Genomic DNA, 17,463 nt, shown 5'->3' on the forward strand with positions numbered 1-17,463 from the left:
TCAACTGGGACAATATGGGGGTGGTGCTAGTGATTAATAACGGCTCGGCATATTTTACCCAAGTTGTTCGGGTGTTGCGGCGGTTGGTTTTTATTTGTTGGGAAATTAATACGGGTCACAGCAGCTCAGGTACCAGGTATAGAGGACCTAATAGCGGATTTCCTTTCCTGTTTCAGTGAGATTGTTTCCGGGATTTTGCGGTAGTGGCGGACGGCAGCAGCTTGTAGTCCCCTGCGCAGCTTTGGAGCGTGGTCTTCCAGCAGCAAGACCACGGATTCAGGCAGTTTGACTGGTACCACGTGGGCGGCGTATTAGGCCACATGGGTTCCTGGGAGTGGTGGTTGGGTGGTGGCATGATGAATGAGGATTCCCAGTTAGGACTGTTCCTGGGAAATCGGGGGAGTGGCGATAACAGGTTGGTCTTCCACGAAGTTGAGTCATTTGATTACAGGGTTGGCATTTGGTTTCTGGTTGCGAGGTGTACAGGATTGGGAACAAATTTTTGGGTAGTTCAGGCGTTGAAGGGTGTGCATAGGGGCCATAGGTAGACGGCCTGTGTGATTTAGCTTATTGGAATGTTTGGGTAGGGAATTAAGGTATCATTGTTGCGGTTGGCTTTTCGTTGGCGGTTTTTCGGGGCTTGGTGTATTGGCGAATTGGTATTTCCCAGGGTGACGTGCCCCGGGGGCTTGGGTAATAGTGACATCCTATTTTTGGAGCATGGGGATCGAATTTTGGATCCAGAAATCAAAAATGGATAAAGTGGGGGCAGGCGGGTTCGTTTAGGGAAGGTTATGGCATCAGGTATGTGCCATTGGCAGTGCGTTTTGAGCTTTGCAAAGGTCCACCCGAGTCAGGATGGCCCATTGTTATGTCTCGAGGACGGGTCTTTTTGTCCAGATATTAGCTCATTAGTGTTTTGTGGGCATGTTTGAAATCATTGGGTCTGGTTGGCGAGGTTTGCGTTGCATTCTTTTCGTCTTGGGACGGCAGTGGAAACCTCTGGGTGTGGTCTCCCTGCTAAGACAGTTAAACAGATTGGTCGATGGAAGTCTCAGCGTTGTAAGTTGTGGGTTCGCAATGTTTCAGGGGCAATTGATCGGAAGACTGGTTCTGATGGAGGGGGGGGGTGGGGGGGTGTCATTCTTTGGGGTGGTATTGGAGCTACTTGGTAATTTTGTTAGTGCTTTGTTTTTCAGACACCCCCCCCCCCCCCCCGTTTTTCCAGCCTGGTCTGGATCTTGGGCCATTCTAATGTGTGCTGGGGAACACAGAGAGCGGATACGAGAAGGAACAGGAGACAGCTAAATTTTGTCGGAGGGATAGGGCTCCTGTCGGATGGGTTGGAATCAGGGGTATGGGGTGGAATACGGTGTTGCAGGGGGTGCATAACTATGCTCATTTGGGCAGGCCCCCTGACATTTTGGTTTTACGCGTTGAGGGACCTATTTGGGTGAGCGGCTTTCTCGGACTTTGATAAAGATACTAAGCATGACTTGTTGCGGTTATGGGTGTCTTTTCCAGGCGTGATAATTGTGTGGTGGGACATTTTTCCAAGAAGGGTTTGGGCGGAAAGCATGGTCTGTGGAGAAGCTGAATAAGGTGCGGGTGAAAGTTAATAGGGTTATATCAAAAAATTTGGGGGCTGCAACGTGGGAGTCGCAGCTCGGCTTTTTGAGCTGGAGCGAGAGGATGACGAATTTTGGTAGGCGGATGGGGTGCATTTGAATGCAGTACGGATTGATTGTGGGCACTTGGATTGCAGGGAGGTATTGAGCGAGCTTTGCTATTGAGGGGGGGTCTCAGGCACTTGAAGGTTATCAAGGTGCCCTCGTTGTGGCAGGTTTTTGGTGGGTCCTTGAAGTTGGTTCTAAATTGGTTCGGGGAACCCATCCGGGTATGGATCCCCTCATTGGCAGAATGGTTGGTCACCTGGTGATTTTTGGGGGATCCCGACGGGGTATGTCGGGGCCCCCGTGGGTGTTTTTGGTGGTTAATGAAGGAATAACCCTTACACTTTGGTGCTCCTGAGCCAGTGTGGGTAACGGCTGGGAGCAATTTGGTTATATGGCTTGGTTATGGGAATCACCAGGGTTTTAGCTTCAAGGACCTTACCACAATGCAAAATTTTACATGTTATGTATTTGTTTAATAAATGGCTGCTATGGCCAAAATTATCCAAAGATAAATTGGTGTCTGAGTGGTTATTAGCAGATAAGGGGGAATTGGAAAAGGGGTGTGTGTGCCTAATTTTGGCCGGAATCTACAATTCCAGGGTCAAGAATGGCCGGAGCACTGACCCCCCCCTCCCCCCGGGCATGTGTGGAGGCCAGCATGACACTGATTGGAGTGGAGGTCATGATGTCACGGGTAGGGGAGGGGGAGTAAGTCAGGGTATAGTAAAAAGGTGAAGCTGGGGGAGGAGCGGCACTTTTCCCGCTCTGGGACACCAGTGAGAGTCCCACCCGCCCTCCCTAAAGACTTTGAGTTCGCAATGGGCTGCAAGTTTTGTGGGAGGCGATATGGAAGTTTATCGGGTCGTAGTGGCCTGGTGGCAGGTTTTTGGTGGGTCCTTGAAGTTGGTTCTAAATTGGTTCGGGGAACCCATCCGGGTATGGATCCCCTCATTGGCAGAATGGTTGGTCACCTGGTGATTTTTGGGGGATCCCGACGGGGTATGTCGGGGCCCCCGTGGGTGTTTTTGGTGGTTAATGAAGGAATAACCCGTACACTTTGGTGCTCCTGAGCCAGTGTGGGTAACGGCTGGGAGCAATTTGGTTATATGGCTTGGTTATGGGAATCACCAGGGTTTTAGCTTCAAGGACCTTACCACAATGCAAAATTTTACATGTTATGTATTTGTTTAATAAATGGCTGCTATGGCCAAAATTATCCAAAGATAAATTGGTGTCTGAGTGGTTATTAGCAGATAAGGGGGAATTGGAAAAGGGGTGTGTGTGCCTAATTTTGGCCGGAATCTACAATTCCAGGGTCATGCTTCTCAGCCTTCAGATCCAGCTTGTTGCATCTCTGGATCCTGTGCTCCTCTCCCGAAGACCGGCAACACACATCCGTTTAATTTGTACGTGTGCGGTACGTATTTGCACGTACCGGAGACACGTACACACGGAGACCCATGTTATTCAATGGTAGATGGCACACACACGTAAAATCACACGGAACGTGTGACCGTCTGGTAAGTACGTGTGTGCACTTTTCTACACGGACAACATGTCCGTTTTTGGCCGGCAGCACGCAGGCACGGACCCGCTTTAGTCTATGGGTCCGTGCCTGCACGTACCGCACACGGAGTATGAAGGGAATAGCGCAATTAGCTGTATTCAGCGTTGGCTGCGAGTAACCTCAGTGACAGCTCAGCTGATCGTGCTACTCACCTCATTTGCTGTGTGGAGCTGTCAGGAGCGGCGGTGTCTTCTGCAGCTCCGGTCACCTTCATGCAGCACAGCTGGAAGCGACGCTGGACCATCCTGGAGTACGCCGGACATGGAGGGCTTTTTCGGGCTTATTAAATTGGTGAACAAGGCAATTTGGTAGTGTTTTTTTTTTCTAATAAAGGATTTTTCGGGTGTGTGTGTGTTTATTTACTGTAATTTACAGATTAATCATTTAAGGTATCTCGGGGAGACGCCTGACATGATTAATCTAGGACTTATTGGCAGCTATGGGCTGCCAAAAACTCCTTATTACCCCGATTTGCCAACGCACCAGGGCAAATCGGGAAGAGCCGGGTACAGTTCCAGAACTGTCGCATATAATGTATGCGGCAATTCTGGGCGGCTGCTGACTGATATTGTTAGGCTGGGGGGCTCCCCATAACGTGGGGCTCCCCATCCTGAGAATACCAGCCTTCAGCCGTATGGCTTTATCTGGCTGGTATTAAAATTGGGGGACCGCACACCGTTTTTTTTAATTATTTATTTATTTTACTGCACAGTATAGACACGCCCACCGGCTGCTGTGATTGGGTGCAGTGAGACAGCTGTCACTCAGTGTGGGGGGCGTGTCTGACTGCAACCAATCACAGGCGTCTGTGGGTGGGGAAAGCAGGGAATACGAGATTGATTAATGAGCGGCCGGCATATTCAAAGTAATTGTTGCCGCGTATTCTCTGCACAGCTGTTCCTCGCCGCGCTGGTGATCGGGGAGCGGTAAGTATGAGAGAGGGCTGCTCACTTCAGTCACTCTGGGGATTAGCGGTCACTGGTGAATCCTTCACAGGTGACTGCTAATCAGTACGCGGCACACAGACAGAGCCGCGGCATGACAATGAAGTCGGGTGAAGTTCACCCGAGTTCATTCTCATCGCGCAACTCTGTCTGCTGTCTGCCGACATGTATCAACGACATTGTGCAACACACAAACAGACATTCCACACGGACATTCCACGTACATGGGCATTTTACACACAAACACGGATATTTTACACGTACACACGGCTCGCATACGCCATCACACGGATGCCATACGTACCGGAGAAACGCCCCAAAAAAACGGAACACGGACCCGAAAAACGGACTGTGTCACACAGATGTTTTTTTTGCGGAAGTGTGTTTTATGCCTAAGGTAGTTGTTTCTTCAACGTTCCTCTTCGTGATCACGTACTGCTCTTCCTCATGCGGCCGGTAATGTAAAGGTGCAGCTCCTCTGGGACAGGGTCAGGGCCGGATGCTTCAGCATCGATGTACCCCCTATCATATCCCCTGCGGTCACAGCACAGCTGCACATTACAGATTGTGATGTGACCAGATGTGATTTTATTCATAGTAAACTGCGGTTGAGGTTCCTGGTGGACGAGCGACCCCAAACAGTTACTAGAAGACCAGTCCGGGGGGGCATCTGCCCCTCAACCCTCCCAGCCGAGGCAACCCCAGCGAGGCTGACATTTATGAATATATAAATTGTTCAGTTTGCTAACATCTACCCCATCCTGTCTCCTCAGGTCTTCTGACAATGACTACGACCCTTATTATTATTCGTTAATTATACAAAAGACATCAATGACATTATTCAGCATTGTTTTTGCTCTCGGGATTATCGGTAATGGATTAGTCATCTGGATTGCCGGATTCAGAATGAAGAAGACGATCAGTGCCGTGTGGTTCCTCCACCTGGCCATCGCGGACTTCCTGTGCTGTGCGTCTCTGCCTCTGAGAATTGTGGAGTGGGCTGCACTTTACTCATTCTCCCTGGATTCTGCATATTGCATTGTGAATATGTTCCTGTTTAATATAAACATGACCTCCAGTGTTCTCCTCCTGACGGCCATGAGTATTGACCGCTGGGTGTCCGTCATGTGGCCATTTTGGGCAAAAGTTCATAGAACCTGTAATGTGGTGAGAATCTCTGCAGCGATCATCTGGGGGCTGAGCCTCATTGTAGCGGCTGTACTGTATTACGTGTATAGATACCATGTAGGTGATATAGCTAAATGGTGTATATTTTATCATTACATTATTCCTTATAATTATAATAGAGAGTTAGAGAGCACAATGCATCTGATCAGATTAGTTATAATGTTTGTGATCCCTTTTCTCATCATCGTCACCTCTTATGTCACCATTTTCTACAAGATTAGAAAAAGTAAGAGATCCCAGAGATCTCAGAGATCCTCCAGGATCATCACTGCTGTTATATCGTGTTTCTTCATCTGCTGGTTTCCATATTTCACCTGCCACCTTATATCCTGCTATTATATACATTACATTCTAACCCCTATTCTATCCATTATTGTGAATATCCTGGCTTTTCTTAACAGTTGCATGAATCCAATCATTTATGTATTTATGGGAGCGGGTTTCCGACAAGGTTTCTTCAGATCCGTCCCCGCCAGGGTAGAAAGAGCCTTAAGTGAACATCCTAATGACCTGTGCAGAGAAGGACAAGATGCCGGAAACACTCGCCCTACTGTTATGTAATATATATTCCTGATATCTCCTGTATGTGACACCTCTTAACTAGTGAAGCGCGAGCCCCCCGATGTTCGGGAGACTCGCCCGAGCTTTTTGCAAAGTTCGAGTTCTGAGATAAAGCGAACTTGCGTCCGAACCCTGAACTTGGACTTTACAGTTATGGGATGGGGCAGGGGGGCTGTAATATAAAGAATATATTTAATAATAAACATTGTCATTATACTTTCAGGTCCCGCGGCGCATCCTGTAGACTCTGTGTCCCAGCCGCTTCTGGTTCCGGGTTCGATCATTAACTGGGACTAATCTGTGACTATTCACTGCACCGTTCGTCATTCGACAGTATTTGGCTGTTTTGGCCATGTTTGCGGTGATGTCAGGGTTCACCTGAGTCCATGATGCATGGACTCCGATTGAACTTTAACTGTCACTGTCCGAGTCTTGCAGCGGTATCACTTGGCATGGCGCACACTCTTCTGACAGGAGACAAGGCTGGTATTAACCCCTTTATTACCCAGTGTGCCATCAGGGGTGCTGGACGGACTGGGTAAAGCGCCTGGAAATGGCGCTAAGAAACAATGCGTCATTTCCAGGGGTCGCAGTGGGCTGCAGTTTTGAGCGTGGGGGGCCCAGAATGCTTGGGCCTTACCACGCTGAGAATCCAAGCCCCAAGCTGCCTGATTTTACCTGACTGGCGATCAAAATACGATGGGAGCCCACGCATTTTTTTAAAAAATTTTTTTAAATAATTTAAAAACCATTAATGGGATTCTTGTATTTTGATTGCCAGCCAAGTTAAAGCCAGGCAGATGGGGGTGGCAGCCTGTAGCCATCCGCTTTATCTGCACTGAGAATCAAAAATACCATGGAGCAGTGTGTCATTTTTTTTTAATTATTTATTTTTACACTACTATATGTGTATAGATGCTAGAATGTATGGGCTGGTTTCAGGTTACTCCAGCATCCAATCACAGACGCCCACTCTGCACTCTGTGACAGCGTCTGTGATTGTCTGTTACTTTAACAGTAAAATAAAACAACAGAGAAAAAAAATATTTTATTAGACATAAAACAGAAGACATTTAGAACTCCATCTTTATTATTCAAAAAAACCCCTCTGACATAGTCCAAAGGCGGGCAAGCATCTTGCGCTCTGCTACATCTGTGCGAGGAGACACAGGACTGCTCACATAGACTCAGCTGAGAGCTGTCACACACTTCACCCAAGTGCATAGCTGAGTCGGTCAGCTGTGTCCCCGTGTAACCTCCACTGACTACAGGACCTTCCATGATGTCATAGCCATGTGATAGTCTGTAATCCACAAGGTAACAACATTCACACCAGACTGGTCTCATGGCTATGACATCACGGAAGGTCCTGTGATCCACGCGGTAACAACATTCACACCAGACTGATCACATGGCTATGATGTCATGGAAGGTCCATTAGTCAGTGGAGGTTATCCGGGGCACAGCTGACCGGCTGAAAAAAGCCGAAAACTGCCAAGTGATGAGCAGTGCAGTGAATACCGCAGAAAGTTAATGATCAGAAGCAGAGAAAGCGGCTGAGTGGGTCTGCAGGACGTGTCGCGGGACGGGTAAGTATAATTATAATGTTTTTTAATAATGTACTTTTTTTACAGCCCCTGGACCCGAACTGTAACACAAGCTTCCCAGGAAAGCTCGTGTTTGGGATCGTGTGCATGAACACTATGTGTTCAGTACGGACCTCGAACTTTGCAGTTTGGGTTCGCCCATCACTACTCTTAACACCTTGGAGTCTTGGCCATGTTTTACTTTTTCACTTTCTTACCTTCTTCCTCTCATTCATGAACCATCACATTTTATTTTCCATCCTCACAACCCAATGAGGCTTTTTTTGCCGGATGAGTCGTAATTGTGAAAATCGTCTTTCATTTCTCCATATAATGCGCTGAAAATGGGTTAAATATATCTTAAATGAAGTGAAATGGTAAAACAAATTGCAATGGCCTTTTTACCCGGCAGTATGATTTCCCCGAACATTACAGTTATGGTGATTCGAGATGAGCGGATCGATCTGCAGAGGATGGAGATTGCGTTGAATTTCCTGAGTTTGAACCCTTTGATATTTGATTTCCGGCACCATCACCCGCAGCGCAGAAATCTCAGAGCGGGATAATGTGTTTTATTGTGGACATGCGGCCTACCCATAATGCCCTGCAGCTCTCGCACTGTATTAATGTCGGCATTGTAATGTCTCTCTGGATATTAATCTTATTCCTCACAGTTGTGTTTCTTCTAGAGGTAATATCATCTCAGACATTTATACATTATTCACAGGACGGGGGACCCCAAATTCCAGTGCAGATGTTGTTCCAGAGGTTGGACAAATCCTGAACCAAATGACTTTCCTTATATGATCTTATATCTCTGTAATCGGAAATGTATCTGATAAATGCAAAAACTAAAATTGCATGAGCAAAGGTATGAAATGTATCAATACACTGCAATTATAAAATGTAATAATGCAAAAATAAAAATAAAGTCATTATTTAACGTTAAAGACAGGATTCAAACCATATACAGTAGCATGAAATAAATAGATAAATAAATAAAAAAAAATTATATATCTATATATATATATATATATATATATGTTTTTTTTATATATATATATATAATCGGCCCCCTTGAATTTTTGAACCTTTTCCCACATTTCAGGCTTCAAGCATAAAGATAGTAACTTTAATGTTATGGTGAAGAATCAACAACAAGTGGGACACAATTGTGAAGGTGAACGATATTTATTGCTTATTTTAAACTTTTAAAAAATAAATAACTTAAGAGTGAGGCGTGAAATATTATTCATCCCCTTTAAGTTAATACTTTGTAGCGCCCCCTTATGCTGCGATTACAGCACAAGTCTCTTGGGGTACGTCTCTATCAGTTTTGCACATCGAGAGACTGAAATTCTTGCCCATTCTTCCTTTGTAAACAGCTGGAGCTGAGTAAGGTTGGATGGAGAGCGTTTGTGAACAGCAGTTTTCAGCTCTTTCCACAGATTCTCGATTGGGTTCAGGTCTGGACTGTGACTTGGCCATTCTAACACCTGGATACGTTTAATTGTGAACCATTCCATTGTAGATTTTGCTTTATGTTTGGGATCATTGTCTTGTTGAAAGACAAGTCTCCGTCCCAGTCTCAGGTCTTTTGCAGACTCCAACAGGTTTTCTTCAGGAATGGTCCTGTATTTGGCTCCATCCATCTTCCCATCAATTTTAACCATCTTTCCTGTCCCTGCTGAAGAAAAGCAGGCCCAAACCATGACGCTGCCACCACCATGTTTGACAGTGGGGATGGTGTGTTCACGGTGATGAGCTGTGTTGCTTTTACGCCAAACATATCGTTTGTCCTTGTGCCCAAATAGTTTGATTTTGGTTTCATCTGACCTGAGAACCTTCTTCCACATGTTTGGTGTCTCCAGGTGGCTTGTGGCAAACTTTAAGCAACACTTTTTTTGGATATCTTTGAGAAATGGCTTTCTCCTTACCACTCTTCCATAAAGGCCAGATTTGTGCAGTTTACGACTGATTGTTGTCCTATGGACAGACTCTCCCCCCTCAGCTGTAGATCTCTGCAGTTTATCCAGAGTGATCATGGGCCTCTTGGCTGCATCTCTGATCAGTCTTCTCCTTGTTTGAGATGAAAGTTTGGATGGACGGCCGGGTCTTGGTAAATTTGCAGTGGAATGATACTCCTTCCATTACAATATAATCGCTTGCATAATGCTCCTTGGGATGTTTAAGGTTTTGGAAATCTTTTTGTAACCAAATCCGGCTTTAAACTTCTCCACAACAGTATCACGGACCTGCCTGTTGTGTTCCTTGGTCTTCATGATGCTCTCTGTGCTTTAAACAGAACACTGAGACTATCACAGAGCAGGGGCATTTATACGGAGACTTGATTACACACAGGGGATTATATTTATCATCATCAGTCATTTAGGACAACATTGGATCATTCAGAGATCCTCAATCAACTTCTGGAGTGAGTTTGCTGCACTGAAAGTAAAGGGGATGAATAATATTGCACGCCCCATTTATTTTTTTAAAAAGTTTAAAAAATATGTATATTTGGCATCATCACGTTCAGAAATGCCCGCTCTATTAAAATATAAAAAATCAATTATTCAGATTGGTACACAACGCAGCAAAAAAAAAAATCCAAATGCCAAAATTCTGTTTTTTGATTGCCACAACATTGAAGTAAAATGCAATAACAAGCGATCAAATAATCGCATGTACACAAACTTGGTATAACTAAAATTGTAAGGTCAAGATGCAAAAATAAGCTGTCACTGAGGCCAAGATCCTGTAAAGTGAGAATGCCAAGAGTCTCTGAAAATGGCGACAAAAGCGCTATTCTTTTTTTGGACAAACCTCTGCATTTCTTTTTCACCTCTTAGATAAAAGTAAACCTATAAATGTTTGGGATCTACAAACTCGTACCAATGTGAGGCATCATAATGATATCTCAGCTTTACCACATAGTGAACGTGGTAAATAAAAGACCCCCAAAACAATCGTATAATTGCACTTTTTTTTGCAATTTCAAAGCACTTGTAATTTTTTTCCCGTATACTATATAGTAAAACTAATGGTTTCTTTCAAAAGTACAACTTGTCCCGCAAAAACAAGCCCTCATATAGCAATATTGACTGAAAAATAAAAACTTTATGACTCTTGGAAGAAGGGGAGGAAAAAACGAAAACTGAAAAATCAGCTGGGGTGAAGGGGTTAATATCAAAAGGGTGTAGGACTCTATCCACATAAATGGTTATAGTGGAAAGTATGGACCCCATAGCATCAATATTATCAATAGCTATGATACGAGAGAGTTGGACAAGGATTATAAAACATATGGGGACCTTTCATGTTCATCCGCTTCCTATCTGATTATTTTTGGGGCAATTAACCCCCTCATCTCCATATGAAATGCCCGGTGTGTACAGTCGGTCGGGTGGAGTCCGGGTATTTGCTCTTCTCATGCTGAGGAGCTGATGGGATTACAAGGCTCCAGACAAGTGAGACCTCTGCGGAGTCTGTTGTGTCTCATGGCTGATTCTGTTAGGTCAATTATATAATAACAACAGAACTGCCTCTATTAACCCCTTCACCCCCAGCCTGTTTTCGCCTTCCTGTCCTCGCCAATTTTTTCCAACCTGACCAGCGTCACTTTATGAGGTTATAACTCTGGAACTTCATCGGATCCCAGCAATTCTAAGATTGTTTAATTGTTACATATTTATCTTCATGTCAGTGGTAAACTTAGGACGACATTTTTTGCATTTATTTGTGGAAAATATCAGAAATGTAATGAAAAGTTTGAACATTATTTAATGTTCAAAATTTTAATTGTCATCCCTTAAACCAAAAACTTATGTCAAATAAAATAGTTAATAAATAATATTTACCACGTGTCAACTTTACATCAGCATATTTTTTTCAACAATTTCTTTTGAAATTAGAAGGGTTAAAATTTTATCAGCAATTTCTAATTTTTCTAAAAAAATATACAAAGCCAATTTTTTATGGATCACATCACAATTGAAATAACTTTTGGATATTTTCTGACAAAGTGACACCGATCTAAAAACTGCGTCCCTTAAAGTGCTCAAAACCACATTCAGGAAGTTTATTTTAGATGCTTCTCAGGACTTAAACCAATATGAAAAAAAAATAAAAATGTTACTCTTTCCCCACAAAAATGTTACTTTAGCCCCAAATTATTTTATTTTGACAAAGATAACAGGAAAAAATGGAGTAAGAAATGTGTGGTGTAATTTCTCCTGAGTACAGCGATACCCCATATGTGGTGGAAAACAACTGTTTGGGTGCACGGCAGGGCTCGGAAGGGAAGAAACGCCATTTGACTTTTGGAAGACAAAATTGGCTGGAATCAATAGTGGATGCCATGCAGAGCTCCTGATGTGCCTAAACAGTGGAGCTCCCTAAGTAACCCCATTTTGGAAACTAGACCCCTCTCAGAATTTATCTAGATGTGTGGTGAGCACCTAGAACCCCCAGGTGCTTTACAAACATTTTTAAGAGGAGCCCCACAGAGCTTTGTGCAGACTGGCCAAACAGAGCCTTTTTAAAAGGACCCCTACAAACCATTTTTAGGAGGAACACCCACTAGCCCTTTGTTAAGAGTAACCCCACAGAGCCTGGTGCAGAGTAGCCCAACGGAGTCTTTTACAATAGGACCACTACAGACTCTTTTTAAAGAGAACGCCCACACACCCTTTTTAAAGAGAACCCCTACAGACCCTTTTTAAAGAGGACCCCTACACACCAGGACCCCCACAAGCCTTTTTTTAAGAGTAAGCCCACAGAGCCTGGTGCAGAGTGGCCACACAGACCCTTTTAGAAGAGGTCCCCAACAGACCCTTTCTAAATAGGGCCCCCACATACCCCTTCTAAAGAGGAACCCCACAGATCCTTTTTAAAGAGGACTCCCACAAGCCCTTTTTCAAGAGTAAGCCCACAGAGCCTGGTACAGAGTGGCCACACAGGCTCTTTTAAAAGAGAACCCCCACAGACCCATTTTAAACACGACCTCCACAAACCCTTTAAGTGTACCACTGCAGACTTTTTTTATGAGGACCCCCACAAACCCTTTAAGAGGACCTCCACAGAGCCTGGTGTAGACTGTCCACACAGAGCTTTTTTTACAAGTACCCCCACTGTAATCTAACACTGTCACTTTCTCAAGCCGTGTTCTGTCCCTAAACCTCTCAGAATAAAATGGCGGTGCCACCCGTGATCCGGTGTTTATACAGGCCAGGACACATGGTGCTCTGGCCAATCATAGCCATGCCAATACTCTATATGGCTGTGATGTCTGCGGAAGTGCCCACAGCCAAAAAGATTGTTGATGTGGCTGCAGTGCACCCAAAGTTTTATTTAGCATCAAACTACAAGATTGGACCCGATGACTCGATGCTTGGTTCCCAATATCCTTTGGAAGTTGACAAAAGCAAAGGGCTCCCCTAAATATTATAAATTTGCACCCTTTACTGCCATTCATGGGGAACTAAAAAGAGTTTTTCTAGCCTTGTTTAACAAATAAATAATTTAAAAAAAAATGCATGGGGGTCCCCTCTTTTTGATAACCAGCCACCTTACCATCATGACAAATGGTAACCTTTGCGTGTGTGCGTAGAACCCTCCAAGGAGCCATGACACCCGGAAGTCCTGAAGGCACAAAAACACCATGGTGAGAAAAGGAGGGGGTGGGGGGGGACTGAAAGATGTGAAGAGGACTGAATGGGTGGCAGTGAGAAGTGGAGGGCCGGAGAGGTCAGCGGTGAAGGGAGTATAACTATTTTGTATTTTTTAACCATTGGATGGCCCATTATCATTCAGTGAAATGGCGGCCGGCAGCTTGTCCCTCTGTGCACAATACTCCCTCTGCAGACATTACAGCTGTCTCCTGTTACACATCTCTAGTAACTAATAAATGCATTAATACTTACATTTATATTGCACTTATCTCATAATGAACTAAAAGAGCCGATACTTGTATAAGCATCAAGAAAAAGCATTAAAATAATAAGTATAAAATATGTATAAACCAAAACATCCGGATGTTTCACTAACAACTAAATAAGTAAAATGTTATCACACGTTAATGTGTATGCCAGGAAATCCCCGCATGTCCAGCCTTATCTCTCCTGGCTGTAGGAGGCTTCACTCCTCTGTGGAGGCCATTATATGGAGAGTAACATGTCCCCTCAGCATGGACTCTCTCCTGGCTGTAGGAGGCTTCACTCCTCTGTGGAGGCCATTATATGGAGAGTAACATGTCCCCTCAGCATGGACTCTCTCCTGACTGTAGAATGTGTCACTCCTCTGTGGAGGCCATTATATAGAGAGTTATGTAAGGGGAATACATGAAATAGCAGAAACTGCTGTGTGAATACTGACTTGAAAAATCCAATAGCTACATGTAAGAGTGAAAATGTGAAAAATGGAATCTGCATTACTGCCATGAACATATGAATAAAGAGAAATTTAGCTACTGAATTGATCAATGCAATAGAGCCCCAACACTACGCCAAAGTATTTCTCTACGTTGGGGTCCCTAGCTTGTGTGTGTCCTCTCATGCAGTTAAAAAACTTACCGTGTATGGGAAGCTGAGACCCAGGCTATATATGCGTATGATATGGATTGGCAATAGGTGTGGTTGGGGAGGGTTCACAAACGAAAAACAACTAACAAATAAGGAATAACGTTTGGAACTCCATTCTAAGTCTGAACTGGGTGCAAAAACCTAAAAAAACATCACTATGGGGAGATAAGGTATGCAACACCAGTGACTATGTAAGGGGAATACATGAAATAGCAGAAACTGCTGTGTGAATACTGACTTGAAAAATCCAATAGCTACATGTAAGAGTGAAAATGTGAAAAATGGAATCTGCATTACTGCCATGAACATATGAATAAAGAGAAATTTAGCTACTGAATTGATCAATGCAATAGAGCCCCAACACTACGCCAAAGTATTTCTCTACGCTGGGGTCCCTAGCTTGTGTGTGTCCTCTCATGCAGTTAAAAAACTTACCGTGTATGGGAAGCTGAGACCCAGGCTATATATACGATGTGGATTGGCAATAGGTGTGTATGGGGAGGGTTCACAAACGAAAAACTACTAACATTAAGGAATAACGTTTGGAACTCCATTCTATGTCTGAATTGCATTGATCAATTCAGTAGCTAAATTTCTCTTTATTCATATGTTCATGGCAGTAATGCAGGTTCCATTTTTCACATTTCATTCTTACACATAGCTATTGAATTTTTCATGTCAGTATTCACACGGCAGTTTCTGCTATTTCATGTATTCCCCTTACATAGTCACTGGTGTGCATACCTTATCTCCCCATAGTGATGTTTTTTTAGGTTTTTGCACCCAGTTCAGACTTAGAATGGTGTTCCAAACGTTATTCCTTATTGTTAGTAGTTTTTCGTTTGGGAACCCTCCCCACACACCTATTGCCAATCCATATCATACGCATATATAGCCTGGGTCTCAGCTTCCCATACACGGTAAGTTTTTTAACTGCATGAGAGGACACACACAAGCTAGGGACCCCAACGTAGAGAAATACTTTGGCGTAGTGTTGGGGCTCTATTGCATTGATCAATTCAGTAGCTAAATTTCTCTTTATTCATATGTTCATGGCAGTAATGCAGATTCCATTTTTCACATTTTCACTCTTACATGTAGCTATTGGATTTTTCAAGTCAGTATTCACACAGCAGTTTCTGCTATTTCATGTATTCCCCTTACATAGTCACTGGTGTTGCATACCTTATCTCCCCATAGTGATGTTTTTTTAGGTTTTTGCACCCAGTTCAGACTTAGAATGGTGTTCCAAACGTTATTCCTTATTGTTAGTAGTTTTTCGTTTGGGAACCCTCCCCACACACCTATTGCCAATCCATATCATACGCATACATAGCCTGGGTCTCAGCTTCCCATACACGGTAAGTTTTTTAACTGCATGAGAGGACACACACAAGCTAGGGACCCCAACGTAGAGAAATACTTTGGCATAGTGTTGGGGCTCTATTGCATTGATCAATTCAGTAGCTAAATTTCTCTTTATTCATATGTTCATGGCAGTAATGCAGATTCCATTTTTCACATTTTCACTCTTACATGTAGCTATTGGATTTTTCAAGTCAGTATTCACACAGCAGTTTCTGCTATTTCATGTATTCCCCTTACATAGTCACTGGTGTTGCATACCTTATCTCCCCATAGTGATGTTTTTTTAGGTTTTTGCACCCAGTTCAGACTTAGAATGGTGTTCCAAACGTTATTCCTTATTATTATATAGAGAGTAACATGACCCCTCAGCATGGACTCACTCCTGGCTGTAGGAGGTGTCACTCCTCTGTGGAGGCCATTATATGGAGAGTAACATGTCCCCTCAGCATGGACTCTCTCCTGGCTGTAGGAGGCGTCACTCCTCTGTGGAGGCCATTATATGGAGAGTAACATGTCCCCTCGGCATGGACTCTCTCCTGACTGTAGGAGGCGTCACTCCTCTGTGGAGGCCATTATATGGAGAGTAACATGTCCCCTCAGCATGGACTCTCTCCTGACTGTAGGAGGTGTCACTCCTCTGTGGAGGCCATTATATGGAGAGTAACATGTCCCCTCAGCATGGACTCTCTCCTGGCTGTAGGAGGCGTCACTCCTCTGTGGAGGCCATTATATGGAGCGTAACATGTCCCCTCAGCATGGACTCTCTCCTGGCTGTAGGAAGCTTCACTCCTCTGTGGAGGCCATTATATGGAGAGTAACATGTCCCCTTAGCATGGACTCTCTCCTGGCTGTAGGAGGCGTCACTCCTCTGTGGAGGCCATTATATGGAGAGTAACATGTCCCCTCAGCATGGACTCTCTCCTGACTGTAGGAGGTGTCACTCCTCTGTGGAGACCATTATATGGAGAGTAACATGTCCCCTCAGCATGGACTCTCTCCTGGCTGTAGGAGGTGTCACTCCTCTGTGGAGACCATTATATGGAGAGTAACATGTCCCCTCAGCATGGACTCTCTCCTGGCTGTAGGAGGTGTCACTCCTCTGTGGAGACCATTATATGGAGAGTAACATGTCCCCTCAGCATGGACTCTCTCCTGGCTGTAGGAGGTGTCACTCCTCTGTGGAGGCCATTATATGGAGAGTAACATGTCCCCTCAGCATGGACTCTCTCCTGGCTGTAGGAGGCTTCACTCCTCCGTGGAGGCCATTATATGGAGAGTAACATGTCCCCTCAGCATGGACTCTCTACTGGCTGTAGGAGGTGTCACTCCTCTGTGGAGGCAATTATATGGAGAGAATCATGTCCCCTCAGCATGGACTCTCTCCTGGCTGTAGGAGGTGTCACTCCTCTGTGGAGGCCATTATATGGAGAGTAACATGTCCCCTCAGCATGGACTCTCTCCTGGCTGTAGGAGGCTTCACTCCTCTGTGGAGGCCATTATATGGAGAGTAACATGTCTCCTCAGCATGGACTCTCTCCTGGCTGTAGGAGGTGTCACTCCTCTGTGGAGGTCATTATATGGAGAGTAACATGTCTCCTCAGCATGGACTCTCTCCTGACTGTAGGAGGTGTCACTCCTCTGTGGAGGCCATTATATGGAGAGTAACATGTCTCCTCAGCATGGACTCTCTCCTGGCTGTAGGAGGCTTCACTCCTCTGTGGAGGCCATTATATGGAGAGTAACATGTCCCCTCAGCATGGACTCTCTCCTGGCTGTAGGAGGTGTCACTCCTCTGTGGAGGCCATTATATGGAGAGTAACATGTCCCCTCAGCATGGACTCTCTCCTGGCTGTAGGAGGTGTCACTCCTCTGTGGAGGCCATTATATGGAGAGTAACATGTCCCCTCAGCATGGACTCTCTCCTGACTGTAGGAGGTGTCACTCCTCTGTGGAGGCCATTATATGGAGAGTAACATGTCCCCTCAGCATGGA

The 17,463-nt window shown here is 44.7% G+C and overlaps 1 protein-coding gene across 1 annotated transcript; it reads left to right on the forward strand.

Annotated features, from left to right (window-relative positions):
• Window positions 1-5,003: 5,003 nt before the first annotated feature.
• Window positions 5,004-5,936, forward strand: LOC142256548 (formyl peptide receptor 2-like). The gene has a single exon (XM_075328306.1). It carries the CDS (start codon window positions 5,019-5,021, stop codon window positions 5,934-5,936), a length of 918 nt encoding a protein of 305 aa, XP_075184421.1. The 5' UTR covers window positions 5,004-5,018.
• The last annotated feature ends 11,527 nt before the right edge of the window (window positions 5,937-17,463 follow it).

This window comes from Anomaloglossus baeobatrachus, chromosome 11 (assembly GCF_048569485.1).
Source record: "Anomaloglossus baeobatrachus isolate aAnoBae1 chromosome 11, aAnoBae1.hap1, whole genome shotgun sequence".
Taxonomy (NCBI): Eukaryota; Metazoa; Chordata; class Amphibia; order Anura; family Aromobatidae; genus Anomaloglossus; species Anomaloglossus baeobatrachus.